We start from the raw sequence: 18,689 nt of genomic DNA, 5'->3' as shown, positions 1-18,689 counted from the left end.
TGGAGACCTTCAGTGTCTATTAATGCAGCATTTTATAATTAATTTATTTTTTCACGTCACTGTACCCATCCCCAACTGTGATTGGTGAATAATGCGGCTTTTTTCATGTTTACTGGGGACCAATGGAGGGACTTTAGAGCCAGAATGGTGTGATCCCAAAGCCTCAGACCTAAGATGAAGCTTATTCTGAATATATTGGATTTGGTTGATGAAGCATTTTGAGAGACCCAGGTAGGCGCTATTGCAATTGCGCAACCTGAAAAGGACTAGAGTTTCCAGCATTTGCATGTTAGGGTGGTACAATAGATGCAACCTCCCACATGCATGGGTGCATTACGCCATATATCAAGAGGCTAGGAGTCACAGTAATTGAAAGCTGGTTTGTGTGTGGAGCAGTCAAGCCAAATGTTGAAATCTCCTAAAATGAGGATTTCCTTAGAGGTAGATTGAAGGTTTGTAATGTGTTCTACCCATTCTTTGGAAAAGAGAGTTCAGTCACCATTAGGTCTTTATATGGGAGGAATATTGAGACAGGAGTTAAGATTTAACATACATTTTCAAGCCAAACTTTATACGGGCAAAGTGGTAATAGTGGGGATCTGAGTAGTGGAGACAATGGCAGGGAAGATGGGCCTATGATAGATTTACTTTATTGCTGATATTAATTTTATATTCAGCTGTGGTATAATTATCTGTGAGCCATATTTCTTTTATTGTTTGTTTGTTTATTTATTTATTTATAGAGCGCTCCAAACCCAGGGGTATCTGGGCAAATTAAGAATATACAGTTTCTTAGTTATAGAATAGGGCCATGTTACAGGAATATACAGTTTCTTAATTACAGTACATAGAAATACAGTGAAATGATGCATAATAGGGGTATACAGACGCAAGGGATTCATAGGAATACAGTAATATGATAAATAATAGGGTAGTACAGACTCGAAGGATAACGGACATCGAGAGATATAGAAAAATATACAATTACCACATTCCAAAATAGGGCCACGTTCCAGGAAAATACCGTTTTATAGATACAATACATGGGCACACAAAGGTATTATACATAATAGGAGTGTACTGAAGATAATACAGAGATATGACACATAAAAGGAGTTTATCAAGACATATAGTGAGTATACCTGAGGGTAGTGTGCGGTGGGCTAGAGACGGCCCAGGCGTTACTATGCATGCTCCTCGTTATGGACATCTAACAGATTCTACTGTGGTGCATCTTTGGATATGAGCCAGAGTTTAGTATTTTTCCTGAATTTGAAGAAAGATTGGTCAGCTCTTAGTGTGGTGGGTAGTGAGTTCCAGAGTTAAGCAGCCATGACGGGGAAGCTACTGCCACAAGCTTTTTTTAGATTGAACCTGGGGACTCTTAAGCAGGCGGAGTTGGCCATCCTGGTGGGTCGAGTGGGATTGATTTTGCAGAACTTGTCAGTGAGGTATTCGGGGGCTGAGTTTTTGAGGTATGTGTACGTCAGGGAGACTGTTTAAGGTGTATTCTATCCTTAATGGTGAGCCAATTGTTGTCACGTCTGAACACTGAGATGTGTTGTCTCCTAGAGATGCCTAAGGCAGTTCCGAGTGCATCATTCTGCAGAATCTGAATTTTATTGACAATATATTTTCTAGCACCTAGGTATAATGCATTGCAATAGTCAATTTTTGACAATATTACAGCTCTGGCCAATCTGATACAACTTTCTGTAGAGAGAAAGGGTTTACAGACGTGGATAAGCTTGCAGGTATATGGTGTCGCCGAGGCCGTAGCACTGACCTGTTTGTGTAGGCTCAGGGAGGAGTCTAAGTGGAACCCTAGGGTTTTTGCCTCTTTAGCCACCTTGATGTCCTTACCATCAATGTTAAAGGAAAGGTATTGATTACTCATTTTTTTCTGGTTGGAGGGTGTAGCTAAGAGAAGCAGCTCAGTCTTCTCATAATTCAGACACAGACCATGTGTGGCCATCCAGGCCTGACTAATGAGGTATATTTTGTTGATTAGAGCTAAACCCCTGTCGTAGTCGCCTGACAGAGGTATGAGGATCTGGGTATCATCTGCATAGTTGGTGTAGGTGACAACCAGATGACCTAGGTCATCAAACAATGGTTTGGTGAACGCATTATGCATGGTAGGCAATACACAGGATCCTTGTGGACTCCACAGGTTATGAGGATGGGATCAGAAGCTGCTGAAGATGAGAAAACTCTCATCAATCTGTTATTTAGGAAGGATTGGATCCATGCTGTTGCTTCTACTGAGAAATGGGCCGCTGTTGAAAGATGTTTGCACAGTACCTTGTGATCAACTAAATCAAAAGTGACTGACAGATCCAATAGGAGCAGGATGGCAGGTGTCCCTTTATCTTTCAGGTCGTCAATCTGGATATTCAGGTTAATCAGGGCTGTTTCTGTGCCATGTTGGTGTGTGAAGCCAGATTGTCGGAGTCCTAGAAGCTTGTAGGTCTCCAGATACAATTGTATCTGGATTTAGGCAGCTTTGTCGATAGTCATTAATAGAAAAGGGACTGTCGTAATGGGTCTGAAGTTAGTCAGGATGCTCATTCCAAAGAAGGTTTTTTTTTGGAGTGGGAGTACCCATGAGTTCTTCAGGTTTGTGGGGACCGTGCATGTGTGGAAGGAAGAGTTGATAAGTGTGGTGATAAAGGGAGCAAGGTTCACCGGCAGCTTCTTTGATGGTAGAAGCTGGGCAGGTATCCCCTTGGAAATTGGATGGTTTAAGTGAGGCGTTTATATTTTCCACTTCACGGATGGATACTGGGGTAAATTTAAATCATTGGGGGGGGGGTTGAGGAGGTTTGGGCAGGGTTTCAGGCTGTTGACTAGAGTACGAAGGTTACATTTTTTAGCAGTTATTTTGTTTTGGAGCCGAGAAATCGTATAAGATAGTGCCTAATGGATCTGGGTGCACCACTTCTTGTCCTTAATGCAGTTATCTGTTGGAGGGGGGGATTCGAGTTCACTTAGAATGGTAAAGAGGTCTCTTATACTTAAACTGGCTTTTTCAATCCCATCGTTGTAGGTGTCACATTTAGCTAAAATAATTTCCGCTTTGTAGTTAGCTTAGATATTTAGTAGGTTGTCTTTGTTGGCTAATTAGGGGTTGTTTTTCCAGGTCATTTCCCATCAATGCGTAGGGCTTTAAGTTTGGGTGTGAACCAAGTATTCAGATGCGCCTTGGGTTTGCCTTTACACAGTGTTAGAGGTGCCATGCTATCTAGGGCTAAGGAAATGGTATTATTGTAGAGTTCTACTAGATTTTCTGGATCGGAGGAGGTAGGTAGTGGATTGAGTAGAGGTTGGAGTAAGGGCAAGAGATTGTCTACTGTGATATTTTTTTTATTCCTGGTCAGAGCGGGTGGAGCCATAAGGTTTTGTTTGTTAGGAGTGCACAGTGTCTTGGATGGTAAACGTGAGTAGAAAGTGGTCTGTCCACGGGGAAGGTTCAACAGATGTTATGGTGGTTATGCAATTGAGATCAGCTACCCAATCTAGGGTTCTTCCTTTTTCATGTGTGAGGAGAACAACTCTTTGGGCAATGCCAAATTCAGCCAAGGAGTTTGCCAAAGCCATGGCAGAATGATCGGCAGGGTCGTTGAAGCCCAGATTAAAGTCGCTTAATATAAGGATTTGCGAAGTGGGATTGGTATTAGTGGAAAGAAGGGAAGTGATGTCATCCTCAAATGAACCCAAGGGTCCAGGAGGTCTGTAGACCAGATGCATTGTTATAGTGTGCAAGTTGGTGCGGGGAAGTTTAACTGTCATCATGAGTTGACTGTAGAGTGAGAGGCGATTCTGAGTTCCAAGGTAGAGTTGGTGATAAAAGCAATTCTGCCTCCTCTAGAGGACTTACTATCAGATTTAAGGATCGTGTAGTTGTCTGGGCTAGAAACAAGGAGGGATGTGCCTGCTGCTTCATGAAGCCAGGTCTCAGTAATTGCTAGGAAATCAATTTCTTTCTCTATGATCAAATTAGCAATGTCTACTGTGTGGGCGACCAGGGATCTGACATTGATCAAAGCCCCCCCCGATGGATGATGGGCTATTGCTTTGGACGAAGATGTCAGGTGTGGTGGTTGTCGACCTAGTTCTCTTTAAAACTTTATGGGTTTTAGGTAAAGCATTTTTCCAACTCTGTGGTTGGGTATTGGTAGGTGGTAGGCGAGCGGGTATTGTGTACAATTAACCTGGTCTATTGCCAAGCCTGGCGTTTCTTGCTGCTGTAAGGCAAGGGAGCTGAGGTATTGGTATGGTGGAGGCAGTCTGAGATGTAGGAGTAGTGTCAGGTTTGCTAGGAGCTTTATCTAGTGGGTTAACATCTGTATGTTTGTGGTTGTTAGAGGAGTAGGTCTCAGGCTGAGGTGGGGCGGCTTTGATATGGCCAACAGGTCAATGTCAAAATCCTCCAGAGGGTCATTGGTGTTAGTAACATGTTTGTTGCAATGTCTTGACCAATTGTGGACTAGGAGCCACAAGTAAACCTGGAAATGTTTTTCAAAGTGGCCCCATATTACACTGTGTGGGTGAATGTAGCAAGAAAGCCAACCCCTCTAAGTAGAGTTTGGGTCGCCCCCCCCCCCAAGAAAATGTAAACTAATGGGTCCAAATGTTGAATTGCAAACCACATTTGTCCTCCATCTATCTATCTATATAAAACATGTAGGTATGTTTCCATACTCAGCTGATGCAATTTATGATTGTTAGGTTGCCCTCTGCTGTCCAAATGGCAAAGTGCACCCACTTCAACAACAGTGATCATTTCAACATACAGATACAATTTATCAGTGTTAGGTTGCCCTCTGATGTCCAAGCACCCAGTTCAACAACAGCAACCAGTTCAACAAACCGAATGAGCATGGTTCTACGCGGTCACCTTCACCTTCCACTATCGCAAACATTCGGAAGTTACTTCTTTCCACCCCCACTTCTCTTCACACAGGGCATGGCGGTTCCAGTGTCAATGAACAGTTAATTTCTGGCTCAACGTTTCAGTCTCTAAAGAGCAAAATGCTGTATGACGAATGCCTCCTGACGAGCTAAAATGAAAGTAGGGGCTGTAATGATGCTACTACACAATCTAATGCCATCATGGGGTCTCTGCAATGGAACACTGCAATTACCCGTCTAGAAAGAAACATCATAGAGGCCTGTATGATCGATGGCACACATCATAGAGGCATGTGTGATCGATGGAACTTAGAGACTGTTCTTATACCGCACATACCTCTCATTCCATCTGATACAGTTAGCCTTTTCACTGACCATTAAAAAGTCACAGGGACCTACGCCCCTTTCCTGGAAGTGATCACTGGTAATTCTGATATTTAAGAAGGAAGACAGAAGTGAATTACCGACCGATATTGACCTTCAACCTATGCTAGAACGGTGTATGTTGCGCCAGCAACATCTATTATAGAGTATAAAAGATAGTTAAACGTAACAAAACATTGACATATGAGATTTACTAAGAGTTAGGAATGACATACTAGATTTTTTATAAAAATATATTTACTGCAAATGGATTTGGGAGAGGAGTAGAGATGGAAGCAAAGGTGTGTGGATGGGAAAGAAAGAGGAGCAGAAAACCAGGGTATCTGCACGAAAGTGACCCCTGTTACTGAGTCGCATTGGGAAATCTCCAGAGTCCCCTGTAGGCCAGTCCACCACTGGAATGTAGATTAGGGGGCTTGTGTGGGTAGCAGGGCTAGAATTGGTGGAGATTTTGAATCAGTTGTTCTGCATGGCAACAGTGAGCTTAGCAATGTAATGAGTGCCTCCTTTCCCATAAAAGATTTTTCGAAATTCGTTTGTTTTATAAACGTTATTATCTCAACTGACACTCTTTGTGGGACTGTACTTTTTCTGGTTTTATAGTCTGGCCCTTATTGTTCTTCTGATTTCCTTTTGAAGTTCCTTTATTTCAGTTTTTTACTTCAGTCCTTCCTTTCTAATCCATGGTTACAGTACTACTGTCTTTTAACCGGTCGTTTGAAGAAGGACTACCCTCCTCATGATCCACTGGGTTCATTCTGTGCCTCAGTGTAAGACTTGGGCCAGTCTACTTTTGGGCTATGTTCATGGATACTAGGGAATCCGCCCCTACGAACTCCCCTCAAATACCTACTTAGCTTTCCTTCTGAAGACATTTCTTTAAGCTTTATCCCCCCACTTTCAAAATAAAGTGTGCATTGCTTCAGTCTTTCTCAATGATTGGAAATATATAATATCACAACAAAACTAAGAACTCTCCCCATCTAGTCACAATTTGAAATCATTTGGTTCATTTATCACATTAGACCCTGTAAAACCAAAAGGACTAAGTTGCGCCGCGCAGGAAGCATCCCTGCATTTTTTTCTAAAACGTTCCCTGCAAGCGCCATCCTTTTTCAAACCCTCCTTTTCATACACTCTTTCATGGAAGGAGACATACTGCAGAACCGCTGAAACATAGCACAACTTCTGTTCCCATCATGGGACTATTTTTTTCGCACTCCTGAGGTCACTTCCGGTGCATTATATGTTCCTTTGTCCCAGATGCAGTGCATACAATAGAACTGTCTGAGAGCTGCAGCTCCAGTAGGCTGCACCTAAAAGTACCTCTAAAACTTCGAGCTGCCGGGTGACTTTCTGAACGAGCATTGCATTTTCCAGTTGTAAAGTGGGCCAGTGCCAGAATAGTCAATTAAGCATCTGGAGAGCCAAATGTTGCAGAAAACGGTTAGAATATATTAGACATGTATATTGGTTCTCTAAATAAGATTTCGGTCCAGAATGGCTATAATGGAGCAGGGTTTCACAGTCCACAGAGTGTATGAAAGTTAAGAGGTGTGAGTGACTACAGCGGGTCAATGTTGCTCCCTGCTTCTGCTATTGACTAATCAGTATGAAAAATATAATTTATGAATGCATTACAATTTACAAAACCCTCAGGAAAAATAACTTCAAGGTTCATGATGGAGAGGCGTTCTGAATGTCAGAGGCATGTCCTAAACCCCTACATTACTATTCCCTAAAATTAAAATCTGTAGGTGACAGATGCACATGCGACAGCATGAGAAATGAAATGTGCAATCGGTTAGACAAGGTCTGCTCTAGCGTTCAGGCGGGTGCAGAATTCATTTTCAGAAATGGATTAACGGAAAGGTAGATATGACAATGATGTTAAAATCTACAGCCCTTTTGATATATTGCACCTCGAAACCATTGAGATTAAGGCGTCTCCCAGCCATCCGATCCATTTCACACACACACGAGTGGCAGAACTATGCTGAAGGAAGATTATTAATGAATTTCAGGAGATAGTTCTGAATTGGAAAATCATCTCAGCGATGACCTCCATTTGGGAAATGTAAGCATGTTGTCTGTGGGAGCGCTCATGTTGCAATGACCCTGTATCATTGACAGATACTGTTGGAGAGGTAAACTTGTGTATGGGTGGAGCGAAAAAACATTGAAGCAAAGGCACAGTGATTATGGCTTACAAGCTCCTAATCATGAGAGCACTGCTTAAGAGATTGCCTGTGCATGTGATCAGAGGGGGTTTCAATCACTTTGGTTCATGGATGGATTAAAACAAAGCACTCCGAGATTAAGGGATTGGCCAGACTAATCCAGGAAGGCCCACAAGTGCCTTGAAATTGAATGACCCTACAAATATAAACAAGACAACAAATACTGCATCCCAGTACTTGCAGATGCTCCATCTGACCACAGAGGACATTAGATTGAAAGGGTGATCCTGATTTATTTAAAGCCATTTGAGAGAGGGGTGTGGCTATGCCGGGCTGCACATCGCACGCCTTAATTCAATGTTGATGATGTTGCTCCGCGCGGTACTGGGCAGTATTTTAGGAACGCAGCATGCTGACTGCAGATGGGGGGAATCCTATTTTTGTCTGAATATTATTTCTTGAGATTTTGCCTAAATTACAACTCCAGTAGAAGCTTCATTATCGAGCACTCTGGAAACGGAAATGTTCGATTAGGGGGCATCTCCTCCGCACTGACAGTACTAATTGGCTGATGGCAAAGATGGGAAGCCAGAATAGCAATGTCCTGGGTGACATAGTGCTGTTAGGCCAGTGTAGAAGGACATACCGCTGTGGTATCTGGCATCCTTTCTTTGTTGTCTGGCTCCCTGCCTTATCCAGCATATCTGATTAATTAGCACCTTTCAGTTCCCATTGTGACCACTGAATCGAGGTGTTCGTGTATGTCACAAGCTTTTTTATTCAGTTGAATTGTTTTGTTATTTGTTACATTTTTCATAGTTTTATATAATGAGAACCAGACCCAGATACTCGTCACAGCAATGTTCATGGAAAATAAAGGTGCCAGCTGTAGCAAAGTCCTTCATGCTGATATCGAGCTATGCAGAGCAATGTATACATGAGCATTGGGTCTGTGGCTCAGTGGACTAATGTGTCCACCACAGGGGCCTGTGTTTGAACTCATGGTCACAGGTTCAAGTCCACTGAGCGCTTTGAAACACTTGCCTGTGTATTGGTGCTTTATAAATAAACAATACCATACCAAACGATACCACTCAGCCCTTTATCATTCCGAGGTCGATACAATGAGTACCATTAAATTGGGTAATAAGAAATATTTATTATCTGTCAATAGCGCCAAAATGACCCTTTGTGGGTGTACGTGTGCTCTGCAAATACACCTGTTATTTTATGTTGTATAATCCTTTATTTGACTTACGGTCTTTAGGCGATATATAATATGCATAGAATACTAAAACGATAGAAATAATTGAATTCTAAAATCTCCAGTGCACAGTTAATCACACTGCAAAATTTCCAGCGCTCAATTAATCCATCCCAAAACCATTGTAAAATGTCGATATCTTTTATTTTAACAAGTTGTATTTATTCAGCAGGAGCGTATAGCGAGTACAACAGTTATCTTAAGATAAAACATACACAGTGTATGTCTTGGGATACCTCCTTGGGCATACCCAATAAATATACAATAAAACAAATAATAAGACACCCAAATTGCACACAAATTAACAAAAGTTCGCACTCATATCCATTGTGCAGATTCCATACGATGCAGTTACTGACATAAAATGCCAATTTCCAAAACGAAATGCCCTGCTAAAATATTTATCGACCAGTAATAAAATAACCATGTAACTTAATGACTGCTTATGCCTTGGCCATAGGTAAGTTAATGACTGCTTATGGCTTGACCAGAGGAAGCCTCCTTAGTCAGGCCCGATGGATGTATTTTGAAACAAAATAAACAGCATTCCGTTGTGTGTTGACTTACAGAAGGTCATGGCCTCATTCCGTGTATATTCTCTACTGATGGTCAGTCAAGCTAGATAATGATCTTAATAAATAGACATTTTGTAGCAAGCTCAAAATATGGATTGTTACACAGGAGGGCACTTGAACACAATATCCTTATCATCCTAGTGGAGGGAAGGGGTAAGGGAAGGGATGAATGTCTTGAGAGGGGGAGATGAAGAAAACGATGGGCACTACTCACCCACGGAAGAGCTAGGGTCATTCACGGGGCCATATGTGGGTAGATTCGAAATGCTACCCTGCCTGGATAGATGGAGGAAAGGGCATGTCATGACCCTAGCATGTCATTGGATATCATACATAAAAACTGGGGACAAAAAGAAAAGGTCGAACTGTGAGCTTTCATATTAGTGACACATAGAAAAGAATTGCCAAGGGGAGATGAAATAGGAGTGTATAGGCAGTTGCTCTTCATGGATGGCCATAGGTTGGCAAGAAGGAAGCAGCTATGGAAGAATGTTGCTGTTGAGCAAAAAAATCACCCGTGCGCTCGCGCGGTCGTAAAGCCCTTATCGGTCTCATGGTTATGGCCAAAAGGAGGAAGGAGGTGCTAAATTTGGGTGCAGGTATTTGAAGGGTACACATATATTTAATAGCAAAATGCAGGACCAAGAATTAGTAGAAAGTAGGGTATCTTTTGGACTGAAGAACATGAGGAATCGTTAGCGCAGCATCTGTTTTAGAGGTATGATGGACTATGAAAATGCTTCCATCGTAAAACATCAAGTAAACAAGTAGGTATTTGTGGCCACATGAGGGCGTATACTTTTCCTTAAGACGTGATGTACTTGTTAATGCACTTGTGATCCGAATATTTTCAAAGACTGTGAATGGAAGGTCTCTCATTTCCCCTTTTCTTTGGAAGCACTGTGAAGTGACTATGTACACGGCTGTCACCTAATAAACTCCAGTAAAGAAATACTAAAGCTAAGTAAATTGAAGTGCTCCAACAACACCCAGGCAACACCGTATAATAGTGTTTCACTAATGTCCATAAACAATGGCTCCCCACTACATTTTGCTGAAGGGTTTCTGCTATGAAAAAAACACCTGACTCCCTGTTGAACCCTACCATTGTATCACACCTCTCCTCCTGGCGATACCCAGCTTCTCCCAATTCGCCTATCCTCTCTTGGCATTCTCCTCCATTTCTGTGCAGCCCTCTGTTTTTAGGTAGGGTCATGGTATCGAGTCCAAAACACACCTACAAAAGTAGGATGTTGTGGGGACGCTGTCTCAGGAGACTTGCATGAAGTCATGACGGTAGGATAACAAATATAGTATGTATGTTCCTCGGTGGGGCTCACGCAATTTACTCCATCCTTGCTCGGCCAGGCCTTCAGAGGCAGCATTCCACCTGGTAATCTTCAGTTGTCACTATGGACCAGTTGATCACTGATGAGTGACCACATGGGTTTTCAGAGAATGGCCGACAACTGCATGCATAATTTACAGGCATAAACTTTTGTACATATCTAGCACAGATTCCATCCAAGGTCTCTTTGGATAATAATACTCTATGAAGCAGATCATATTCACACAGATATTATTGAGAAGGTTATTGCTACTGTATCTGAAAGAGTGGCTGTGAAATGCACTATATATTGCACATGCTCCTGCCTGGTCCGTTAACTACACGGGTATGCTGATGTACAGCTGTGTGCTGGCACATAGCAGCTGCAAGTGACAGGAGCTGGCATGGATACATTTAAAAATATAGCACATTTCAAAGAGTAAAATATGTTTAAATTTTCTGTTTGACCAATGCAACGAATGAAGAGATTAATATCCCAAAATGTTGCACATGGGTTTAGGTCAGGGGTCTGCAAACGAGCTCCCAATCACCCACACTAACCAAAATAAAGGAGCAAACCAAGGTGCACAATGAAAACAGCTTTATTGACACATTCGGTCAGTAGAAGGTCAACAGACGTTTTCAATTACTTCCTGGCAGCACAGGGTTTATTAACTAAACAAATTGCATCGTCATATTCATCAAAAACATAATTCAAGAGTTACCATTGAATACTAAAATAAATCACCAATGGTGTTCTATACATTACTTCTCCGAATTGGATAATCATTATCTTTGAACCTGCCCGGGGTCCTCCTGCTATGCAGGACAGCATGTCTCGGGCACCGCCAGATCTGGCTGTAATTGGTTGGCACCACAACACGCTGACATCGTTACAATACTGGTGCCGTTTACTGATGTGGCTTTGGATGTTATGCTTAGCCCCAACAGTCCAATTAACCTCTGGTGGGAAAGGAGAGATTGAGCCGTTGCCCTGGTCAAAGAACTATCAAACTCACTCCTACCTCATATTTCCACACCGGGCCCCAATCTCCCAAACAATTTGCTCAGCCTTGGACAGTTTGTCCGGTACTCCCTTCTGATGCATACTGCTGCTTGCAGGTGTTTGATCTAATTGGGTTTTGAAGTGCAGAGCTTATTCATTGTAGCGTGTGGCAAGTGTATGAGACCGTTTGCCTTCAATATATTCAATCTGTTAATGTGTTTTTCATGCGTGCATTGAACTGTTTTTACCATTGGGGCGCTATAAGTTCGTCTTGCTAGTGGCAACGTTACAGCATGCACCTGACAATTAAAACGTTGTGTATTACTTACTGCTAGCAACAAAACAAACGGAATGGTTGCTTATCTAAACTGGAACCATGTGAACGGCCTATTTGTGCAGTTTCAGCTATCCTCCCTTTCTCTCTGCCATGGCATTTTCAGTCGTCTGGACAGCATCATGCACCAACAAAAATCACTATTAAACCATTTAAACTGCAATGCTATGCTTTCTTAACCACGTGCTGTGCAGGTCCTTTCAAATGGAAAAATAGAGCTTCTGTTGCCATTTATAATGGCTGCTATATATATATATATATATTCACTGAAAATACTTTGTTAAAGGGACATTATGGTTAAGTTGCCCTAATAAAAACCTATAAAATTGACTGACAAATGTGTTAAAGGGACGTTATGGCTACAAGTACAACTGAAAAACCCCAGAAATTCACCAGTTGTGGTAAACTAAGCAACCATAACTCGTGCCACCTCCATGCACTGCTAGGATTAACACCCAGGACATGAAAGATGACTTCACAGATGTTTGCGGATCAGCCTCCGATTGGTTCGGAGGAAAGGGAGTCCACGGACTGAACACCGATATCAAACATTTTTTTGTACCTACTATTTGGCAATTTTAAAAACAAATACTAGATGGATTTACACTAAATTTACAAAAGCACGCTTTCAGGGCCAAGCCACCGCACCTGCCACAAATTTGGTGAAATTGGTCTAGAAGTTTGGGCTGTAGGCATGAGCAACATTTATTTTTCCTTTGTGTCTATGGGAAAAACCAAACATTTTGGGACCCCCCCGTATAACTTTGCCCCACCTGCACGAAACCTCACCAAAGTTTGCAGAATCAATTTGACGGGGCAATATATGTTTTATTCATGAAGATTCGTCCTGAGGGGCCGAAGTTATAAGCCGCCCAAAAAGTGCTCTTCCTATGGGTTGAGCAACTTCCTAAGTACAGGGCTGCAAACGCAGGCCCTGTAATATACATCTAACCTAACTGTGCATACCACCATTTACTACATTCCCTGTCTGTGTATTCAGCAACCTAACCCTCCCTTATAATGTTTCAAACTTGCTCCCTACAGTGTGGCAAACAGCTCTATCCTACGTGTGTTATATACTACCTGGCGATCGCATACACAAAGTGACACCTTATTCTAGTTTTCTTATGCTATATGTTTGCTGTCGTTTGGGAACAGGTGGGGAAGGGGCCTTGCACGTCACAGTTTCATCTCTACCATCACAGGTCTACAACCTTTGGCCTGCCAGATATCAAGTCAAGCCATCATAGTAAATAGTCAGGGTTGGTGGGAGTTGTAGTCAAAAACCTCTGGAGTATCACAGGTTGCATGCCCATGGTCTAGATGGACCTGCAATGAATGCTTTCTGAAGCATATTTGTATGAGAAGTAGTAAATGCTTACAATCATAGAGAGTTCGATTTGTCTTCTCTATTGGAAAGCAACTTGTAATTTATGAATTGTAAAGGACATTAAATGAACGACCATTCAGGACTCTCCCATTATTTTTTTATGACGACGGCTGGAAGTGATGGTGAGTAGACTATGAAGTTCCTTTGCTCGACCATACACCCAACCCTGTATAGATTTCAATGATATCAACTACTTGAGGTCTAGTATAGGCTTTGCCAAGCGCCACAAGATTGCTGCTAACAAATAGAGGGCACTCCCCAGGACTATTGCACCTACCCCATATCTCCATTCTACCTCCCAGCCACAGTCTGTTTATCCCCACATTTTATTTCCCTTTAACCCTTTCCCTCTAGCTTTTGAATTCCTCACCCCTCCCAGGCCTTATGAGCATGCCTCTGGATTTGTGAACCAGCATCATGTCCTCCTAATTTGCCCATGGCCATCTCTTTTCTGCACCTGGTAAAGCGGCCCAACCCCTGTATTCGGGGCCGCTGCCCATCAGGCTAGTTAAGACCTTACTGTAACCACTTGGCTACATCTCATATGGCCACATGCACAGCATGCATCACTCCTGGATATTGGGGACTGCGTCTCTGTTGCGGCCCAGCAGTGGCTCAATGTCATTCTACCCACAATGCTTCCAAATACAAAGTGGGCGGATTCTAGCAGCTCTCATTTTTTCACCTCCAGGCAGAGGGTTGTCCTTCATTTTGTAGGCTGCCCGGCCTCTTCAAGAGGGCAGTGGAGCACTCGAGTAAATAATGCATAATCTTGTGTATGTGAAAACATGTTCGCATGTGCAGTGTGATTTGATTCTTTCACAATGTTACAGGGTGTGTGGTCATGCGGTTTTGAGCACTGACAAGGCATATGTATGTAAGGATGATAAATAAATGTGAAACCAGCAGATCATCAATGTGTGATGTGTTGTATCAGGAGAAACAGCACTTTGCCCCTCAGCAAAATGCTGCAGAAAATCCTCATGACCCTGAAGTGTGCAATGCAATTGTGTGCAAATGAATATTTGTCCTCTGGTTTGATTGGAGAGCTATGATCGGGTTCAAGACACGAGCCATTTGAAAAGGTTATTTTGCATTGTTGATTCCCATCAGAAGGGCTCTCACACTCTGTCCAATGTGTAAACACTTGCGGTGTCACCCTAAATAAGCAACCATAATCCAGAAGGGAAGCATTGCTCTGTGAGCCTGGAGATGGTGTACCCCAGCCACACCTCACTGAGGACTCTAAACAAGGCCTAAATACATGTATGGGGTTGCTGTTGGTATTGTTGTTCAGAGAATTGTATTCTACACCCCCCCAAAAAATCACCTTACTTCAACATGTTTTGCTTTACAAAACCATAATAGCTTTGGATTAATACGCTACTCTCTCACATGTATTGCAATATAATGGTGCTTGCTGTTCTGCTCTTTTACAGGGTATTGTAATTCATCTCTACTTGAGGAACCTTTCCAGGATCACTTGTCTCAATCCTGTTCAGTTGACATTTTGGCCTTTTTTTTATTGTCCTATTCCTTCACTTATGTCCAGCGACGCCAGACCAATGCTTGCCAATGGTTTTATTAATACCTTTTCTAAGAATATGTGGTCTAACTGACGAGTATGTGTAAACATCAAAATATTTGCAAAACTGTTGATTTATTTACTGGTTATAGTTTGTCATAATAATTTAGAACGATAAACTACCAAACATGCAAGACCAATTAGATCCATCACATGCACTGCACTGCAGCATTTCGGCAAGCCTCTGATTTTGTGTTGTGTTTTTTTGTTGTCTTCTAGCTCAACAGAACTCACCAAAAATCCATGAAGGTTTTTGGGCATATAAGGAGGTGGTACCAGGCAGCTTTGTTCCAGGTACGACTCGTTTAATCCTTTGATATATTGAGTAAATACATCTATGTTTTGCTTTCGGCGCACAACGAATTGCAACGCACGTAAGGGAAAAGTTGCACAATTCAGTGGCATCTCTGCTTAGTAAATGTACAATGGTACTAGCATTGTGAATCAAGCATGCACAGTGGCGCAACACAAAATGAAGGTGCCCCCTTACAAAATGTATTATGGGCCACCTTGTGACGAAATGACTGCTGCCCTGCATGAGTACAAGGATTAGTATTGCCTAAACTGCCTACTCAGCCCTCAAACTTATACAAACCATCAGTGATCCCAATCATCAAGACAAAACAGGCACTGTCAAGAGATACACCTCCTGCACCTTTTATGTTTACATGGGTCCGAGGTAGGCTGCACTCTTAGAAAGGGTGTGAATTTGACCGAGATAAAAGTAGCAAACAAAACAATAGTATAAAAGTCTCAAACAAAGGAATGTTCAATCAAGGTTCTATACAAATGTATACTTTAATTAACCACACAAATATGCAATACTAACTGCCTACAGACACAATGTTGTCGTAGAAGGACCGGTCCTCAACCCTAGAATACACGGTTTCTGAGACATTTGCACTGCAACAAGCTACACTGTGACAGGGTGAGGTTGAAGGAGAGGAACAAAACAAGCGACTATCAAAATAGGTCAAGACGAATTTGAATGGTACTGGAGGGGAGTGGGAGGAGAAGAACAAGGAGGGAAGGGGGAAAACAGACAAACTGCTATCAATGGTCAGGGGCCAAATTATAAGAGTAAGTGCTAATTGACATTAAAAGAAAGAGGAGGAGGGTGGGGAGGTATTCGGGAGAGTAGGGGGGCTCTGAAAGACGAGCAGCTACGATTACTATGCCTGATGGCAATTGGGGTAGTGCATGAATTTAGCAGGAGGGGGGAAAGGGTGGGGAGTTGGGGAGTGCAGTGTGGCTGCGAAAGACGGGTGGCTACAATTACTTTGCCTGACGGCAATTGGGGTAGTGCTGGAATTTAGCAGGAGGAGGGAAAAGGGTGGGGAGGAAGGACGGGCAGGGTGGCTGCGAAAGACGGGCGGCTGGGAAGGTACTGTTGTTAGCAAAACTTGCAAAGCAGGAAATGGGAAAGGATGATCTAACCAAAAATCCAGAACACGTTAAACAAAAGGTTTTGCTCACGATTGGTACGCAAACACAGAAACCCTGCATGCATACACCAGCCTTTCCCATTTGCAAAATGAGCATAGAAGTAGAGCACACTGTTGATTTATTTACTGAGCGTGTAGAGCGTGCTAAGATCAGGGATACATAACTGCGGTTCCGCTGGAACCCTCTCTTAACCAAAGAGGTTCTGTTCAAATGGCAAAGGCTCTTGGCCACAGAAACTGAATGTGGATTTTGTCAACAGGCAGGTATAAATGAAACTCCGAAACACCTGCTTACAGAAAGTAGCACACTAAGAAGCAGAAAGGAACTATTGTTTCCAAAAATATGTTGACTCAGTGGTTTGTTTGGATCAAGAACATTTTTGGAGAAAATGCATTTAGGGTATGCAAGTGTCAATGGTTGTATCAGTAGTCACCCTTATTGACAGCTTGAACTTAAATGCTCTGGAATAGCATGAGCTGAATTCCACCTCTCCTACTCTTGAGGATAAATTGTCACGGTCTTGTGATTTGGAATTCTGTTTGCATCAAGAATTGTTTACGAATGCATTGTTGTTTTATTTAAATCGTGTTTGTGTATGTAACTATTAATTATACTTGTTTTTATTTTATTATTAATCTTCCATATGATCTTCTGATAGTTTTTTTAATCCAAATGTTTTGTTAAGGTTGAACTTCGTTTTAACCCATTAACAAACAAAACAACAAAAAAAGTAGTAGAATACTAATATCCAGCTTCAGCTTTGTGTATTTAGCACATTAGAGAAAGCTAAACAGGGTGACAAACAAGGTGATTTCCGAAATTAAAGAGGGGTGTAAGAGCTCACTTTCTTTTTGTTTTGATACTGACTTTGCAATCCTTCACCAGGATTCACAGAGCCAGTGCTAGATGTCACAAGGGAGTTACCAGGGATCGAAGCTACAAACCATGGCAACCCCAAATGACGTCCATGAAGGCACAGGCTTTTGGGGGTGATCAAGGAATTGTATATGCTAATCCAGGCCGCCATAGCAAATGGCAAGAATGATGACCTCATGGAATAGTTTAGGGTGCAGCAAGGATTAAGGCTGGTGTTGTCTCCATCCCGTTTAATTTGTACATCAGTGCTTTCTTTCAAAATCTATTTGCTGTATCTTTTGATGTGCCCAGCATGGTGGAGTGGGGAATGTGCATTAACACAAGTTATGTTTCCATTATTGGCCCTTCTGACCAGTAGATTACATGTATCTCTCCTATCTGTTGCATGTGCATCGACACACTGAGCTATAGTACTGTGCTTGGAACCTGGGCCTTGCAAAGATCTTTGCAGCAGATGTCATTACTGAACCACCTTTCCTGCTATAAAGGTTCACTAAATGAGTCAAACAAATCTTTCAGTTTGTGCCTGAACTCACCCCCTTAAACTATAGGTGCCTCTTTATTTATTTATTTATTTTGACATTTATATAGCGCACCTAACCCTGAGGCATCTGGGCGCTTTTACTTATGAGATTGGTTACATAATTTCAGGCAAATTTTGCATACATTACTTAAGCAGGCAACATGGTATAACTTTCGTTACAAGGTGTACACATGCTAGCACGTTTCTTTAGGTGCTACGAGCCTGCTAGCTTAAATAAGCAGTATACTGAACCGGAAGGTTTGGGTTACGTATAATGGTGCAGCATACCTTATGTTACAGGTGGCTGAGTACATCAGTAAGCAAATTGGCATAGGTAGATTACATATGCTGGCATGGCCTCGCCTCACGTTGCGGGGGGCTACAGATATCTGCATGCAAGAGTCAGAGCAGGTAAGTTTACAGGAGCTGGAGCAGCCACACCTCATGTTGCAGGAGGCTGCATACATCAACGAGCAGGTCAAAATAGGTGGGTAGCATATACTGGTGTGGCCTTGCCACAAGTTGTGGAGGGCTACAGACGTCGACAATCAATAGTCAAAGCAGGTAGGTTTGCATGGGCTGGCGCAGCCACACCTCATGTTACCGGAGGCTACATACATTAACAGAATTGGGAAAGTGAGAAATGAACCCTGCATTGGAGGTGCACAAAAGCTGAGAATCTAGTCAAAAGAAAAACCCAAATATGTGTTGAGAAAAAGGTGATCGTGAGGTATGCAACAGCAGTGAGAATATAAAGGGGTAATTTCTCCCAAAAAAAACTAAACTAGTTACACATCATTGATCAAAATATCCTCATTAGCTGTGCTTCCAACAAATGTTGAGTTGTGATCAACTTTAAGGAAACTAGCAGACACAACAACTTAT

At 42.3% G+C, this 18,689-nt stretch overlaps 1 protein-coding gene across 1 annotated transcript in view; it reads left to right on the top strand.

The window, feature by feature from the left end:
- CA10 (carbonic anhydrase 10) overlaps nucleotides 1-18,689 on the top strand; it is a 1,133,169-nt gene that overhangs the window by 290,314 nt on the left and 824,166 nt on the right. Inside the window, exon 2 of the mRNA XM_069654920.1 lies at nucleotides 15,179-15,253. Within this exon, the coding sequence (XP_069511021.1) occupies nucleotides 15,179-15,253 (75 nt within the window). The remainder of the gene's footprint in view (nucleotides 1-15,178; nucleotides 15,254-18,689) is intronic.

This window comes from Ambystoma mexicanum, chromosome 3q (genome assembly GCF_040938575.1).
Source record: "Ambystoma mexicanum isolate Mex_15411 chromosome 3q, UKY_AmexF1_1, whole genome shotgun sequence".
Lineage (NCBI taxonomy): Eukaryota > Metazoa > Chordata > Amphibia > Caudata > Ambystomatidae > Ambystoma > Ambystoma mexicanum.
This window is presented reverse-complemented; position numbering and strand designations above follow the sequence as displayed.